The 16,587-nt window shown below is 36.0% G+C and overlaps 1 protein-coding gene and 1 long non-coding RNA gene across 2 annotated transcripts in view; both read right to left on the reverse strand.

Moving 5' to 3' along the window:
• LOC311615093 overlaps positions 1 to 16,587 on the reverse strand; it is a 629,078-nt gene that overhangs the window by 308,305 nt on the left and 304,186 nt on the right. The window lies entirely within an intron of this gene.
• The window catches only part of HTR2C (5-hydroxytryptamine receptor 2C), a 365,841-nt gene continuing 355,691 nt past the window's right edge, over positions 6,438 to 16,587 (reverse strand). Inside the window, exon 6 of the mRNA XM_084870291.1 lies at positions 6,438 to 7,525. Within this exon, the coding sequence (XP_084726417.1) occupies positions 6,699 to 7,525 (827 nt within the window). The 3' untranslated portion in view covers positions 6,438 to 6,698. The remainder of the gene's footprint in view (positions 7,526 to 16,587) is intronic.

Raw genomic sequence — 16,587 nt, forward strand, 5'->3', positions numbered from 1 at the left:
TAGTTAACATCTAACATTTACAATGAATAAGGATGGTATATAGGCAACATGATCATATGTTCCCTTGAGGATCATTGCTCTTCTGCATCTGAAGGGTCTGGAAAAGATAATTACACTGGCAAGTATTTCAAAGGTATGTTAATCTCAATGCATAAGAACAATGGACAGGACTTGCTTAAGACAAAGATTAACCCTTTACTAAGAAGTTATATGTCTGAGGTGTAACTACCCACCATAACCTGCCCAGTTAGGAATTTATGATCAGATTAACCTTTGAGATTACTTTTGGTCTCTGAGCTTGTCAGATTTAATACATACCCCCCCCCCCCCCCCCATTTTTCCATTCACACTCTGGTCTACTTTTCTCTGACCTACTACCTCTCCTCCCCTCCCCTCCCTCCCTCCCTCCTTCCCTTCTTCCCTCTTTCTTTCTTTCTTTCTTTCTTTCTTTCTTTCTTTCTTTCTTTCTTTCTTTCTTTCTTTCTTTTTTCTTTCTTCTTTCTTTCTTTCTTTCTTTCTTTCTTTCTTTCTTTCTTTCTTTCTTTCTTTCTTTTTCTTTTTTATTAATCCTCCCCCAAGGATATAGTTTCCTTGAGTGGAAGAGAGGGGTAGAAACAGAGAGAGACACTTGATTGGTTGCCTCCCACATGAGCCCCAACCGAAACCATTGTTAGAGCCTGCAACCAAGGTATGTGCCCTTGTCTGGAATTGAACCTGCACCTCTTCAGTCTGAGGGCTGACACTCTAACCACTGAACAACTGGCTAGGGCTCTCCAATTTCTTTTGTTGCTACTAGTTTCATTGATGTATCAGTCTTCCCTTAACTGCTGGACACTAACAAAAGACTTATGTGTAAACTCAGCGACTTGGACTAGTAATATTTAATATGCTATTTTCTATTCTTCTTTAACCACTCAAGGGAAAATAGTGTACATTTGGGGGACAGAAGAGCTATTGGTTGAATTTTTGGAGAGAAATGACCCAAGATTTTCCAAAATTGAACCAAAAGGTGTTTTCTATGAAATGAAGGATCCATGTCTTTTCTTTGAGGCTATATCTTTGTAGGACAGACTCTAGCCTATGATATCATTTTGGAAGACTAGGAAGAGGGACTGAGAAGATGTATAGATATGAGTGTGTACTTCTCAGCTGCTTTTAGTAACGGTACTTTCAAAGCATGTGGCTCCTATCCCACTTGTTAAAGATGACATATTCCTGGGGTGCCATTTTTTAATTGGAGCACTAAAATTAGAGCACCTAGAAGCATCTGGGTGGTTTACTTTATTTTAAAACTCCTGTAGCAACGATAGAAGAAAAAAAAATCCAATTGTTAGGGTTAGAATTAATTATAAAGTTAAGGACAGGGATAGGATTAGATATAAAGATAGTTTTAAGGATAAAGTTAAGGATATAAATAATGCTATAGGTAAGGTGTGAGGATATAGATATATTTAGAATTAAAGTGAAAATTAGCAGTAGTAAGAGAAATTAAATTTAGTGGGAGACATACGTTCAGTAAGTGCACTTCTCTTCGCTACGTGGAAGCACGTGTGAGGATGAGGTCTTTATCACCATTTTTCCCAGAGTAACTATAGCAAGCACAGGTTTGCGCAACAAAATGAGCATTTGTTTTTGTTAAGGCACTGAGACTTTGGGGTTGGTTTTTATTACAGCTTAGCCTAAGGTATCCTGATGGATTCTAGCAAGCTGTTGGTTGAGAATACCTTTAATAAGAGAAACTACATATAAAAATGTGCCTTTTCTTTCATCTCCCTTTTTCTTGATTTTGGCTTAAGTGACAGCCAGCCAGGTTGTTTCATGTTATTTATGCAGGTAGTGGACCAAGTGGTGACTACTTCTTACCCAATAAATATACTATTTGTTATAGATGCTGTACTGTCCTGCCAAGATCCAACCTTCAGGGCTGAAAGGCTTAGTTCTCTGATGCTGGGTTGACTGTGGACCAACAGCTTTCCACTATCAGCCCCGTTTGAGAGTTGCATCATCTTTGGAAGAGCATGAACCAGCATAATGTCATACATCTCTCTTGGGGCCAGTAGCGGTATATAGAAGCCTGGTCACCCCACTTCAACTTGAGACAACTCTGAATTTTGGCAACATTAAAAGATAATACAAGGCCCACAGATACTGCTGCTCATTATGTATCCTAGATTCAAAGTTCCTGGGAATCAGTTAAGTGTTTTGTTGTTCACACCTCTTCATTGTCTTTCCCCTGGCATTGTAGTCTTTGAGAACTTGAAGAATTAGTCATGAAGGGTGATACTTTTTGGTTGTTTTTGCCTTTGTGGATTTCTTTTAAAAAATTCAACTTAAGTTTCAATGAAATGAAGTGAAATGGTATATTTCTCCCTCTCTTGGTACTCTTATTGCTCCTTTGTCAGGGTCCAACTTCTCCCTCTGCCCAGTTCCAATTTCCTTCCCTTTCCACATGCATAAGGATCCCAAGGTCACTTCCCAATAAACATCCTGCAAACTTATCTCCATCTCAAAGTTTACATTCTGGGGAACCCAACCTATTTCTTAGAACCATTTGTTAATAGGTATGCTATAAGTCACATATTGTTCTTTTTTATTATTAAATTATTATCTGTGTACATATTTTAACATTGCCCCCCCTCCCATACACACCCTCCCTCCCCAGAGTTTTGTGTCCATTGGTTGTACTTATATGCCACATATTGTTTGAGAACCACTATGATGCCACCTACTTTTGTTGGCATTGCCTATACAAATATCTCTTTCTAATATATTGGGTTCTGTAGGTAATATGTTAACATGTACTTAGGGAAAATGTACAGAGCGAAATGAGTCTCAACCTTGCAGATTGCATTGGCCTAAGTGTGAACTGAGGAACTGTGTGTTTCTGCAGTAGGCAGAAACTTGCTGTCACTTGATAATAGGAAGCAGCTTTCTGTCTTCAAATTATGAAGAAGTTCCAATGCTGTGGAACGAGGCACTTCAGCCTTCCATTGCCCACTTTCCTTTCCAATAGTAGTAGCCATTCCAATTCAATTCCCTCAGAAATTTTGGCATCTCTCCATTGCTTTCCTATTGGGAGAAAGTAGGCCCCTAGCTTCAATAGTACAAGGTATTTCTGGCTATGGACAGCAGTGACCGGTTGTTTCAAGTGTCAGTTGAACCTTTATTTCTTCACATTCTCTTAGGAATTAACCTAGTTACAGTGGCAAAAGAATAAGGTTTCCAGGCTTTCTTCTCAGAGAAGTGAAGTCACACCAATATCACCTAGGCACTCATCAAAAAGATATATATGTATTTTGTTATCCCTGGATCCAGGTGTGAAGGAACAGTGCAGCTTACTATGGTTACCTTGATGATTGCAGAGATATCCAAAGCCATTTGGGATGGAGGCAAGTTAAGGTGATTATGCTACACTGTATGACTGAAGAGCAGGGAATTGTAAGCCCCATTTGGGCAACACTAAAAGATAATACAAGGCCCACATGTACTGATCCTCAACCTATATCTGTTGAATGTATAGTGAGCACTAACTATTGGGGATAAAACCATCAATAAGATAGACATGGTCCTTCCTGTTCTTGGGGAGCTTAGAGTCTGGTGGGAATAAGGTAGTATTGATACTTATAACAAGGAGAGTATGTGTGCCTCCCACATCCCTGCTCAGCTGAAGGAAGGTAGGATAATTTGGTAGTGCAGTTATTCTGCTCATGAATAATCAGTGATGTTGTTTTTATACTGTTTTTGTGGTTTACACATCTTAATTGTCTTTCCTCTGGTGGTGTAGTCTTTGAGTACATTCAGAATTAATCAGAAGAGCAGCATTTTCTGGTTGTGTTTGTCAACTTATTTTAAAATAAAATAAGTGAAATATTATATTTTCCCCTCAAATGATGCAGGTGGAATAAAGACACATGACACACCAGCCAACTTTTAATAAATTTAATAAATTAATGGGAAGTATCACAAAAACTTGGAGCGGGGAGATGCAGTAACCAAGAATAAAACAACACTTTGCCACCACTCACAAAAAGTACCATATAATGAAGAAATTTTACAGGAAATAATAAAGGCAGTCTGTTGCATGTTTTTTAACAGGTATACATATATAATAGTTCATCAAAATGATTTGTTTGACAGTAAATTCACTACGTTCACAGTTATCACATGGACTTTTTAAAACACTTATAAAAGTTTGTAGATTTAACACTGAACTGTAAGATTTATATCCAAATAAGTATATTTGTTTCATACCAAACTACACAGAACTTACGAATAGCACACAATTTGAGAATTACTGTGTTGGGTATTATTAAGTACTACTACTTGATGACATAAGAATTATTAACAAATGTGCTATAAGCTATTATCATTCAACTTATTGCCAGTGCTTTTGAACATTGTGGTTTATATTTTATTTCTGTGTAAAACATGTGCTATGAGCTTGCCCTGATAGTCAAGAAATCAGATGTTTCCAATTTTCTCTAATACAATACTTCAGATCTGAATGTGTGGTCTTTTTAAGGACTGCTAAAGGGTTTTCTTCAGTCCTTTGATATCACCTACTCTGCCCTACATTAATACAAATTGATGGATTCATGCAACATACATGGCATACATGCAGGACACCCTCTGTATGTGCACAACTCATGCTCTATGCATGCTGTTTCTCCAGACATTTAATTTCAGTAAGAATTAAATCATCTCATTCTATTTCATATAATTGTTTTAACATGCAGTTCGACAGAGCTAACAGGCAGGTAGGCTTTACTTTCATGTTAGATTTGGGCATGCTCAAGGAATTGACTGACATTTGGCAGTGTTGTGAATCAAGTAGAGACTGTATGAGTTTCCTCAAGTACAGCAGCTCTCTCACTGCCCCTGTGGCAGACTGTTGGATTTATCTATGCTGAGTGTTGAAAACACAAATCAGGGGTTTTAAAAATTCAGATTCTACCTTCACCAATTTCAGAATACTGAGAGGCACACTTTAAGGTGTGTAAGTAACTGTCAGGTATAAGAAATAGCATCATGAATTCTTCAGAAATTGCTCCACAGTTGTGTGAGATGGACACACATGGAAATACAGTTACTAGAAACATTGTATACTCTGCGCACGCATAGATTTAATGGTCTGACTGTAGCAAGGCCTGAAAACCTTTCATGGTTTACAAGCTAGTAAAGGGGTACTGAATTCTTAGAGAGCAGCAGGCCCACGAATAAAACAATGGCCAACACTGATTGTAACACAACACTATATTTTAACAAAGGTTTAGACTTCTGGTACATAATTGCAGTACAATGAAGAGCTTGCCACTTTCACAAATTAGCTGCAGCCTTTTCCTGCACTAGAGTTTGGAAGGATCTGAAAATGAGATAAATTTTGTTTAAAATCCAAATGGAAACTCTGTATTTCTCTTATTCCTAGAGTTCAGTAAAAGCTTCTTTTTAATTACTTTTTTTTCACATTCTAAGGGCCTCATTCTGTAGTCCTTAATCAAGTAAAGCTTCCAAGGTTTTGATCATCTATGCTTCCAACGTAAGTTTTACTCAAAAATGGACTACAAAATTGGGCCCTATAGACAGAGGTACCATAATTTAAAAAAATATTTTAATAAGGCTCAAAATGCTAATTTCACTTTGTGTGTAGCACACGAATTTTCAGGATCCTGAGATCAAAATCCAATTGATGTTGAATTCTGGATTGGGAAATAAACCTGGGATCTCATTTCCCAGTTTAATTATATAATTAGGTATTTACTAAGGACCAGAATGAAAACATTAATTTCAATTTGTTTGTCATTATAATCGGAATTTCAACATTGTCCTTAAGAAGTGAAAAGCTTTTAGTGGATGTATCTCATATTATCCTTCCACTTCTGTAGTCCTGGTTAACCAGCTGCTATGTTAAAATACCACTATGTTTGGGGACAGACATTGCAGTACAATATCAACACAATACTCTGACAATGTCAAATTTTGCCCCATATGTGACAAAAAGGCTATGTTCTACCTTTGCCTCACTAATGATATGACAGAGTATAGGAAGGCAGAACCTATCTTACTGTGTTTATGTGTGTAGATGGATGAGCACAGCACAGCAAGAATTTAAAGTATATATTTACTGTTAACCCGGAAAGATTCCACCGAATTTTTAATTTTGATGTGGCTGAAATACAACCACTGTCATATGCATCATTCTGGTCTCCTGCAAATGCCACCTGAGATGAACATTTCCTTATTCACAAAAGAAGGCAAGAGAGGAGAGGAGAGGAGAGGAGAGGAGAGGAGAGGAGAGGAGAGGAGAGGAGAGGAGAGGAGAGGAGAGGAGAGGAGAGGAGAGGAGAGCAGAGGGGAGAGAGAGGAGAGCAGAGGAGAGAGAGAGAGAGAGAGAGAGAGAGAGAGAGAGAGAGAGAGAGAGAGAGGAGAAGGAGGCAAGGAAGAAGGAAGGGAAAGAAAACAACATTTAATGCATTCAAGAATCAAAATAAGTTATTCTCCATCTATTATAAACAGTAAATATAGAACCCTAAATCTCACTATTGTACACATAATTGCAAAATACAGGGTTGCAAAGCTATATATAAAAACACTTTTTCCAGACAGCAGTATTTACATTAGTTAGAACCAACAGGAGAGCATAGAAGAATAGTTTCCTAGATTACCAACATTAGTGTAGGAAAAGACTGTGCTGTGCTTTCTTACACACTACTGATCCTTTCACTAACCACATTAGAGGGATTTTCTGGGAGCTCCAAATTCTCAACTTGCATCTCTATTCCTGGTTCATTGTCATCAGCTTTCTTTACCACGCGTTCGTTGGTAGGTCGGTAAATGTTAACATTGAGCTCTCTCCCAGACAAAGCAGTAGCAGCAACTCGCGGAATTTGCCTGACAGGAGGCTTTTTTTCTGGCTTATAATTGCAGCGCAGATAGTTGGAGAAAGCCCTTCGGTAAACTTTGTTGAAAAGAGTGTACACCAGAGGATTAATTCCTGAACAAACATAGCCAATCCAAACAAACACATTCAGAAGCTTTTCCATGAGCTTTTGATTACAGGACTTCTCACAAAGAACCGACAGAATATTAGTAATAAAAAAGGGGCACCACATGACCAGAAACACAAAGAAAACAATGCCAAGGACTTTCGATGCTTTCCGTTCATTGTTAATAGCTTGCATGGTGCCCCTGGGACGTTTTTCTTTCTTCTTTCTTGGGCGAGGTTTCACATCTTGGTTAGGGTTAGCAGCATTGTCTTCCTCGGTGGCATTCTTCTTGCAGCACTTCAGGAAATCCAGGCTTATTTTGGGCAGTTCCTCGGTGTGGCCGCGTAGCAACATCAGAGCTTGTCTCCGAAGAACGTAGATCGTCAGCAAGTAGGTGATCACCATAATCGTCAGTGGTATGAAGAACGCTACGAAGGACCCAATAAGAACGAAATTTGGGTCATTCAGCACACAGGTGGTATTGTGAGCGAACACCTTGCTTTCATCTCTCAGTCCAATCACTGGAATCGGTACTGACACACCTGAAGAACAAAACAAAACAAAACAAAACAAAACAAAACAAAACAAAAAGAAGAAGACAAGAGAAAGAAAAAAAGGAATAAAAAGGGTAGAACATTGTTATAGCACATTGAAGGACTGAACAGATTTGTGCAATGGCATATACTGATATTCAATTGCATTTTGCTGAAGAAATTTTAGATTTGACATTTGTTGAAAGCTATTCATGGCATAAATTGGTAGTCACACAAAGGAGTAGCAGTGTGAGAAAATGAAAGTTATTTTTCTATGTTAGGAATGCTTTCTCCCTAAATCCCTTTAGAAGGCATGGAATTATCATTGTTAAGATTAACTATCATACATACTGTTTTTGTAAGATTGGATTGTGTCTGTTTTATTTCCAGTTCCTAAAACTGTCCTGGCTCATAAAAGGTACTCAATAAGTATTTATTGAATGAATAAATGAATACATTTACATCTGTACTCAATGAGATTAAAAACTTCAATCATTCTTTTTTTAGCATATCATCTTCCAAATACAATACAAATGATGAGTATATCACCTATAAGGGCAACAATAGCATACCAGGTTTGGTTGGCCTGACTTTGAGATGAGGTTTTAGCTGACAACATACATTTCCATTCACGCCTTTCCTGAGGAAAGAGGTCAATAAGAGGAACATTTATGTGTAAGTCCTTCAGAGATATGGCCCGGGAACTCTGGAGTTATTGGAGATGGAGAGGACAGCATGACCCCCAAATGTGTTACAGAAACTAGATGTGATCACTATGCAGAAATACTATATAAGCAGAAACTGGAAGGACACTCTTTTTAGCAAGAGTTTAATTGAGAGTCTGGGCATAGAGCAACATTGTTTCAAGTTTAAGAGACAGAGTGAAGTACAGACTTGGAAAAGATGCAGTCCTCTAATTTCTGTGTGAAATTTTGAGCATTTTTGTTTTTAAGAATACTGAGAGTTAGTATTCTAGGTAAGCATCTACATTAATAAATATGCTCACAGGCAGAAAATATCAATAAGGAGGTTGGAGCAGGATGTGATTATGTGCACAAGCATCAGTAAGAAAGATGAAAATTTTCAGAAAACACTGGAAAATATTGAAGATGTCCTGCATCAATAAGTAGGAATAACTTGCAAGAAAAGTAAAATTTTAATGTTAATTTATTCTCCCATATGTCAACAGAAACTTGAAGGCTGAGAAAATTCAGATTGCATTTTCAGAATTATATTAGATTATTATTAGGAATCCTGAGCTGGTGGATATCAATGCCATGAACTGTGAGGAGAGATAGAAATGCACTCTCAAAGATCATTGCTGGCTTTTGAGAACATGCAGACAACTGTGACAAATCTGAAACTGAAAGTCCCTACAGTTTGTCTTAATATCCTTCCTCAGGTATAAAGTTACTGGATGATCAAAAGGGAAAAAGCTGTCAATTTTTTTTTTTTTTTTTGAGAGCTCACTCATGATGTTGATTGTTATTTAATCTCTAGGAAGACCAGAAGAAGAAAGTGTTTGGAAAGTGATATTTAAGCCTTTTTCCTCAGACACTGAAATTATAAAATGAATGGCCTTTTTCTAGAAAAAAAGAGAGAGGGGGAGAGGGGAGGAGAGAGAGAGACACCAAGTGATGGTATAAGAAACAGCAATAGATATGATAAGACTTCTTGGGGTATTTGGTACATTCCAATAACTCTGAACCTATGCATGCTATTCAAGAAAGTAAGAAAGGCTATAAAAACTAGGATATACCCAAACAGAATGTATTTTGTAATATAGAGCAGGATCCTAGTACAAAAATCTCTGAAGCCTGGATTGGGAGAGTGACAAGTATCAGAAGGTAATTTTCACCAAGTTTGCTGAAATGCTTGGATGAATTTCAGCAGGCTTTTGGAAATACAGAATACAACAAAGCACATTGGTTATATTTCTTGAGTTATAAAAAGACAGGCAAGAATGCTGCCATCTTATATCATTGGAACATTTGGTCCAAAAGTCATAAATATAAGGGAATCTCTAGAAAGTATAAGCCCATCAGTAAAAAAGGCACTCAGCCCCAGCAGAGGGAGCCACAAGCTGTGAATCGCTGATAGCCCCAAACAGGTTACTCAGAACCAGTGAAGAACAGCATCTGACACTGTCCTGCACTAGAGATTGGGAGTCAGCAGATCTACCTAATACATAGATACAAACCAAAACAGGGAGACAAAAAACAACCACCAAATGAAAGAACAAGAGAATACTCCAGAAAAACAGCAAAATGAAATGGAGATAAGAAATTTATCTGATATAGAGTTCAGAATAATGATGGCAAGGATACTCAACAGCATGAGAAAAGATATAGTAATTATGAAAAAAGACAGGTCAGAAATAAAGAATGACATAACACTAATAAAGTGCATAGTGGAAGGAATACAAAGAAGATTATGGGATGCTGATGATCAGATGAGTGAATTAAAAGACAGGGTAGAAACAATCACTAAATCAAAGAAAACAAAAAACAAAAAACCGGGGGACAGCTTAAGTGAGTGGTGGGACAACATGAAACGTAACAATATTTGCACAATTGGAGTTCCAGAAGGAGAAGAAAGTGAGCAAGGGACAGAGAACATATTTGAAGAAAAAGTGACAAAAAACTTTCATAACTTGGTAAAGGGAAAAGTCACACAAGTTTAGGAGGCACAGAGAGTCCCAAGCAAGAAGAACCTAAACAGGCTCACATCCAGACATAGCATAATTAAAATGCCAAAAATTAAAGACAAAGAGAGAACCTTAAAACTGCAAGAGAAAGGCACTTTGTTACCTACAAAGAAGTTCCAATAAAACTGTCAGCAGATTCCTCATCAGAAACTCTACAGGCCAGAGGGAATGGCATGAAATTTTCAAGGTAATGAAAAGCAAGGATCTGAAACCAAGATGACTATATCCAGCAAGACTATCATTCAAAATAGATGGTGAAATACAGAGCTTCTCAGATAAGGAAAAAAAAAAAAAAAGCTAAAGGAGTTTATCACCACCAAACAACCACTGCAAGAAATGTTAAAGGGACTGTAGTAATGTGTAGAAGAAATAATAAAAGAGAGAAACATATGCATAAAGAAGTAAAATGGCAATAAATAAGTACCTGTCAATAATAACATCTATATATATAAAAACCTAAGTGACCGAATAACCAAACGACTGGTCAACTGGTCGCTATGACATTCACTGACAATCAGGTGGCAGATGCTCAACACAGGAACTGCCCCCTTGTGGTCAGTGCTCTCCCACAGTGGGAGCACTGCTCAGCTGATTGATGGACCTCTCACGATCAAGACTGATTGGGCATGAGCCTGTGTCAAGTGTAGTGGGGCCAGGATGAGTAGGAGCGGCAGGCAGGAGTGGCAGCCAGCATTGAACTACTGGTTTCAACTCAATTCTGACAGGCCATGCCAATTGTCACTCTTCTAGTTAAATATAAATGGATAAAATGCTTTAATCAAAAGACATAGGGTTCATGAATGGATACATAGACATGACCCAATTGTATATTGTCTAATAAGATACCCAAATAAAAAGAAAGGAAAAAAAAAAAAGACTCACATAGGATGAGAGTCAAGCAATAGAAAAAATTTTCCAATCAAATGGAAACAGAAAAAGAGCTGGGGTAGCAATATTCATATCTGACAAAATAGATTTCAAAATGAAGGCCATCACAAAAGACAACAAAAGTCACTTCATAATATTAAAGGAATCGTTCCAATAAGAGGATATAATCCTAATAAATATATATGTACCCAATATAGGAGCACCTAAATAAATAACAACAAAAACTTCTAGAGGACTTTAAGGGAGAGATAGACATAAATACAATCATAGTAGGGTACTTTAACTCCCTGTTGACTTTGTTGGATAGATATTCCAGACAAAAAAATTAATGAGGAAACAGTGACTCTAAATGTCATACTGGATCAGATGAATTTAATTGATATTTAGAGAACATTTCACCCCAAAGCTGCAGAATATACATTCTTCTCAAGTGCACATGGATCATTCACAAAGGTAGACCACATATTAGGATACAAACCAAGTCTCTACAAGCTCAAGAAGATTGAAATCATGTCAAGCATCTTCTTAGATCACAATGGAATGATATTAAAAATCAATTACAGTAAAAAAACATTCCAAATATTCATGCTAAATAGCACAATGAATGGGCTATCAATGAGATCAAGAAATAAATAAAAATTTTCCTGCAAACAAATGAAAATGAACACATAACCCAAAATCTCTGGGACACAACAAAATCAGTCTGGAGAGTGAAGTTCATAGCATTACAAGACTACCTAAATTAAAAAGAAAAGAAAAGAAAGGAAAGGAAAGGAAGATTAATAATAACCTATTTAAACCCACGACTTCAAGAATTAGAAACAAACAAACAAACAAACAAAAAACACAAGAAAAGCCCAGATTGAATAGAAGGAAGGAAATAAGTATTAGAGCAGAAATAAATGACACAGAGACTAAAAGAAATAATAATGTAAAAAAAATACAAAAGATCAATGAAACCAATGGCTGGTTCTTTGCAAAGATAAACAAGCTTGATGAGCCATTAGCTAAACTTATCGTGCAACAAAGAGAGAGAACCCAAATAAAATCAGAAATGAAAGCAGAGAAATAACAACGGACACCACAGAAATACAAAGGATTGTAAGAAAACATTATGAACTACAATAAGCCAACAAGCTGGACAATGTGGATAAAATGAAAACATTCCTAGGAAAATACAATCTCACAAAACTGAATCAGAAAACTTGTATAGGGCAATAACAATTGATGAAGCAGAAGCAGTAATAAAAAAAACTTCCCAACAAACAAAAGCCCTGGTCTGAATGGCTTCAGAGGGGAATTTTATCAAACATTCAAAGAATTAATATCTCTCCTCCTCAAACTATTAAAAAAAAAATCCAAGAGGAAGGAACATTTCCAACTTCTTTTTATGAAGCCATTTTCCTAATTCCCAAACCAGATGAAGACACTACAAAGAAATAGAATTACAAGCAAATATCACTGATGAACATAGATGCTAAAATTCTCAACAAAATATTAGCAAATCCAATCCAGCAATACCATGTTTCCCCGAAAATAAGACACCCTCCGAAAATAAGACCTACTTATAGGTTTCCTTCTGAGTGAAATATAAGGCACCCCCCACTGAAAATATGGCCCCCCTAGGCTAAACATGAGGGATTTGGTCCACTGATTCTGAAAGAAATGGAGTCACAAGAAATTCACCAGGAAATTCAGGAATTGGATTGTTATGATGATGTTCCAGAAGATGATGACATGATTGTCATTGAATAAATGAGTAAATTCTTGATACTGTAGGATTCACAGTTTGTCTGGTTTGTGTTGACAACTACCTTACTACCGTACCATACACAGGTAATAAATTTCCTTTATTTTCATTTAACAATAAATGTGTACCGTATTCTTCTTCATGGAAAAATAAGACATCCCCTGAAAATAAGATCTAACACATCTTTGGGAGCAAAAATTAATATAAGACACTGTCTTATTTTCGGGGAAACAGGGTATATTAAAAATACTGGAGGTGGATTCCATCAGACTGGCCTGTGGGGATCAAGCTGAAACAGGATCTCCAACATCTCCCAAGGGGTCCTGGGTTGTGAGAGGGCGGTTCTCAGGTGACACAACCCAGAATTAGGCTCCCTCCTCTCTGGTTCTGGGTGTGTAACCAGAGCACCCCAACTGCCAAGTCACTGCAGCTCAACAGCTCTTGCATAGCAAAAGAAACCATCAACAAAATGAAAAGGAAGTCCACTGCATGGAAGAACATATTTGCCAATGATACATCTGATAAAGGGTTAATATCCAAAATATATAAGGAATTTATACAACTTAACAAAAGGAAGACAAACAATCCAATTAAAAAATGGACAAAGAATCTAAATAGACACTTCTGCTACAGATTAAAAGACTTAAAAGACCTATCAAGCCCCTTGAACTCTTGATACAAACTTTAAAAAATATTCATGACACATCTGGAAATTCTGAGCAATAATGGCCTTTTGATGATATTAAATAATTATTGCTCATTAAGATTGGTATTATGTATATAATAGTTCTTATATTTTTAGAAATACACACTAAAATATTTGCGGATGAAATATTATGTTGTGTGGAGTTTATTTCAAAGTAATATGGTAGGAAGAAGTGGATGGAGGTGTGCATGAAACAAGAGAGTCCATAAATTGATACATTTTGGAGATGGATTGTGAATACATGGGTCTTATTATATGGTTCTATCTACTTTTATAATCTTTGAAAGTCTCCATAACAAAAGCTTAATGATATTTTTAAAATTGTAAAAATAAAAACATAGAGGTCCTTTTTGAAACTGACAATGAAATACTTATTAGACCTCAGATCATAAAGTTCTCCAAGACCTGGTGGTCACTGCTAACCTTGAAAGTGATTACTTCTAGAACAGGACTCTTGGACTGTTAAGTGTAAACACTCACCAAAAACTTTGATATAATTGTAGGGAAGAAGTTCATTTTCTGGACAAAGATTATACTTTCTCAGGATCCTGTAATAAGACCAGAGGAGTATAGGGGAATTGCTCCCTTTCCATCTCCTTCCCCCACCCCTCCACAAGCAATGTGGGAACTAGAATATGGAAGAATCCTGACAGGAGCAGACACACCTGTACTCAGGAAACAGTGCTGGAACAGAGAGTCAATCTCCACAAGAAATGCTGCACAATCTTTTATAATAGATATTCTTAGAGACATTTGAAGTCTCTGAGGAAGGCCTCATACACTGAGTCTAAGATCAGTGAAAGTCAGCCCAGCTCTGAAGTGATGTTAACTTGCTTCTGTTAAAGATTTATTCTTTTTCCTAAGGGACTCTTGGGCTTAAAAGTAAGCCTTTTCAAGGGACCACAAAAGAGAGTAGCAGAGTGATTCCAGATGAGCAGATGTTGTTTTTAGATATGTGAGGCCAATTGATCCTTGGCATTTATTTGTATAATTTTATGTACATTGAGTAAAGAGTAAATCTAACATTGACTTTTACTGAGTCTACCTTATGTACCAGGCACTGAACCATGCATATTACTGACATTATACATGTAAAATGCATTATCTCAATTGGGTTAATACAAATATTTGGTAAAGTAACTTAACCTCTTTACCAAATCTAGGCCATCTTTCTTTAGTTTTTGTTTTAAGAAACCATGAATGCAATCAACAAAACCAGAAGAAACTCAAGTTCTGTGATACTATCTGGAAATTATAAATAATAGTAACCACTAAAGTAGCATTAATAACAATATATTGCGTAACTTATCTTATTCAATACTTTTTAAATTAAAGATATGTGCCAGCAGTTCTCAAAGTGTGGTTCAAGAACTCTGAGGGTCTCTGAGACACTTCAAGATTTGCTAGGTTTCCCTTTTTCATTGTTTTTAAAATTTCATTTTCTTTATAAACTTCAACCCAAAAAACATATCACAACAGGTTGCATGCAGATACAGGTTTGAAAATCCAATTGTCTTTCCTTAAAGCTAAACATTAAAGAGATTTTCAAAACTGTATAACAGTGCCTATTTTCTTTCTGATATATTTTTGGAAAATATAGTTAGTTTTCATAAAATATATCATTTATGTTAACATTAAATGGGCTTATTACTGTTATTTAAAATTAAATGATTTATAAATATTTCTTGATTTTCCTTTCTAATACAATAAATATCAATAGATATAAGCCACATAAGCAAAAACTTTTTGGGGTCTTCAATTATTTTGAAAAGTACAAAGTGTTTCTGAAACCAAAGAGTTTGAGAACTGCCATTCTATGTTAATGGCTGAAGTTATTTAAGCCTAGAAAGTTAAGTTCAATAAGTGTATTACGTCTTTCTCAATTTTAAATTTGTCAACCAGTAGAAATTCAGGTAAAATGTTATAATGTAAATATCATCAATAATAGCAACAAATTAGTTTATGTGCATTATCTCATTCATTTTCATAAAAATTCTGAAAGGCACATGGTATTTGAAGTTAACTTCAGAGAGTAAGTTTAGCAAGTATAATGAAGTAATATTTGATAAGTTTAAAACCTTTGATTTGGCCGAAACCGGTTTGGCTCAATGGATAGAGCGTCGGACTGCAGACTGAAAGGTCCCGGGTTCGATTCCGGTCAAGGCCATGTACCTTGGTTGCGGGCACATCCCCAGTAGGGGGTGTGCAAGAGGCAGCTGATCTATGATTCTCTCTCATCGATGTTTCTAACTCTCTATCCCTCTCTCTTCCTCTCGTTAAAAAAATCAATAAAATATATGTAAAAACAAAACAAAACAAAAAACCCTTTGATTTGGCCAAGGAGAAATAGTGAAAATAAACTGTCATAAAAAATAGCAGGTACAAATAACAACAATGGCAATAATAATATATTTTACTGAGTACTTCCTGTTTGTTACACATTAAGTCAATTATTTTAGAATTATTATATACTTTTACATATTATCTTATTCAATCCAGACAAAAATGATATAAAGAATTATTAACTAGAATCGCTTAATCTTTCTGAAATTAACTTCAATAGATCTATATAATCTTTAGAATTTTAGAAACAACAAAAATAATTATATTCTGCTGTTTTTTAACCAATAAACAGTCAAATATTTTGCATGCATTAACTCATCAAAAACCTTGGTAAGTAATTATTATTCATTAAGGTTATTTAAACTCAGAAAAAAGTACCTTCAATATGCATCTAGAGTATTAGCATTTTATTAAATTTAGTAACATAGCTATAGTCTAATTTTTATTATCGATATCATATGTTACTATGTCTATTATAAGGACTACTGCTTCTACTACTATTTCTACTATCATTCACTGAGTGCTTACTAACTCTGGAACTTTATCAGTATTATTGTAAATACTTTGCATGCATCATCTCATCACATGCTCATTAAAGGCATAAAATAACTCAGTGAGGTTATTTTACTTCAAATAAGGCAAATTCACAGATGTTCACGTTATTTCTTAAATCCTTA

The sequence above is a fragment of the Pipistrellus hanaki genome, assembly GCF_964339955.1.
Source record: "Pipistrellus hanaki genome assembly, chromosome: X".
Classification (NCBI taxonomy): domain Eukaryota; kingdom Metazoa; phylum Chordata; class Mammalia; order Chiroptera; family Vespertilionidae; genus Pipistrellus; species Pipistrellus hanaki.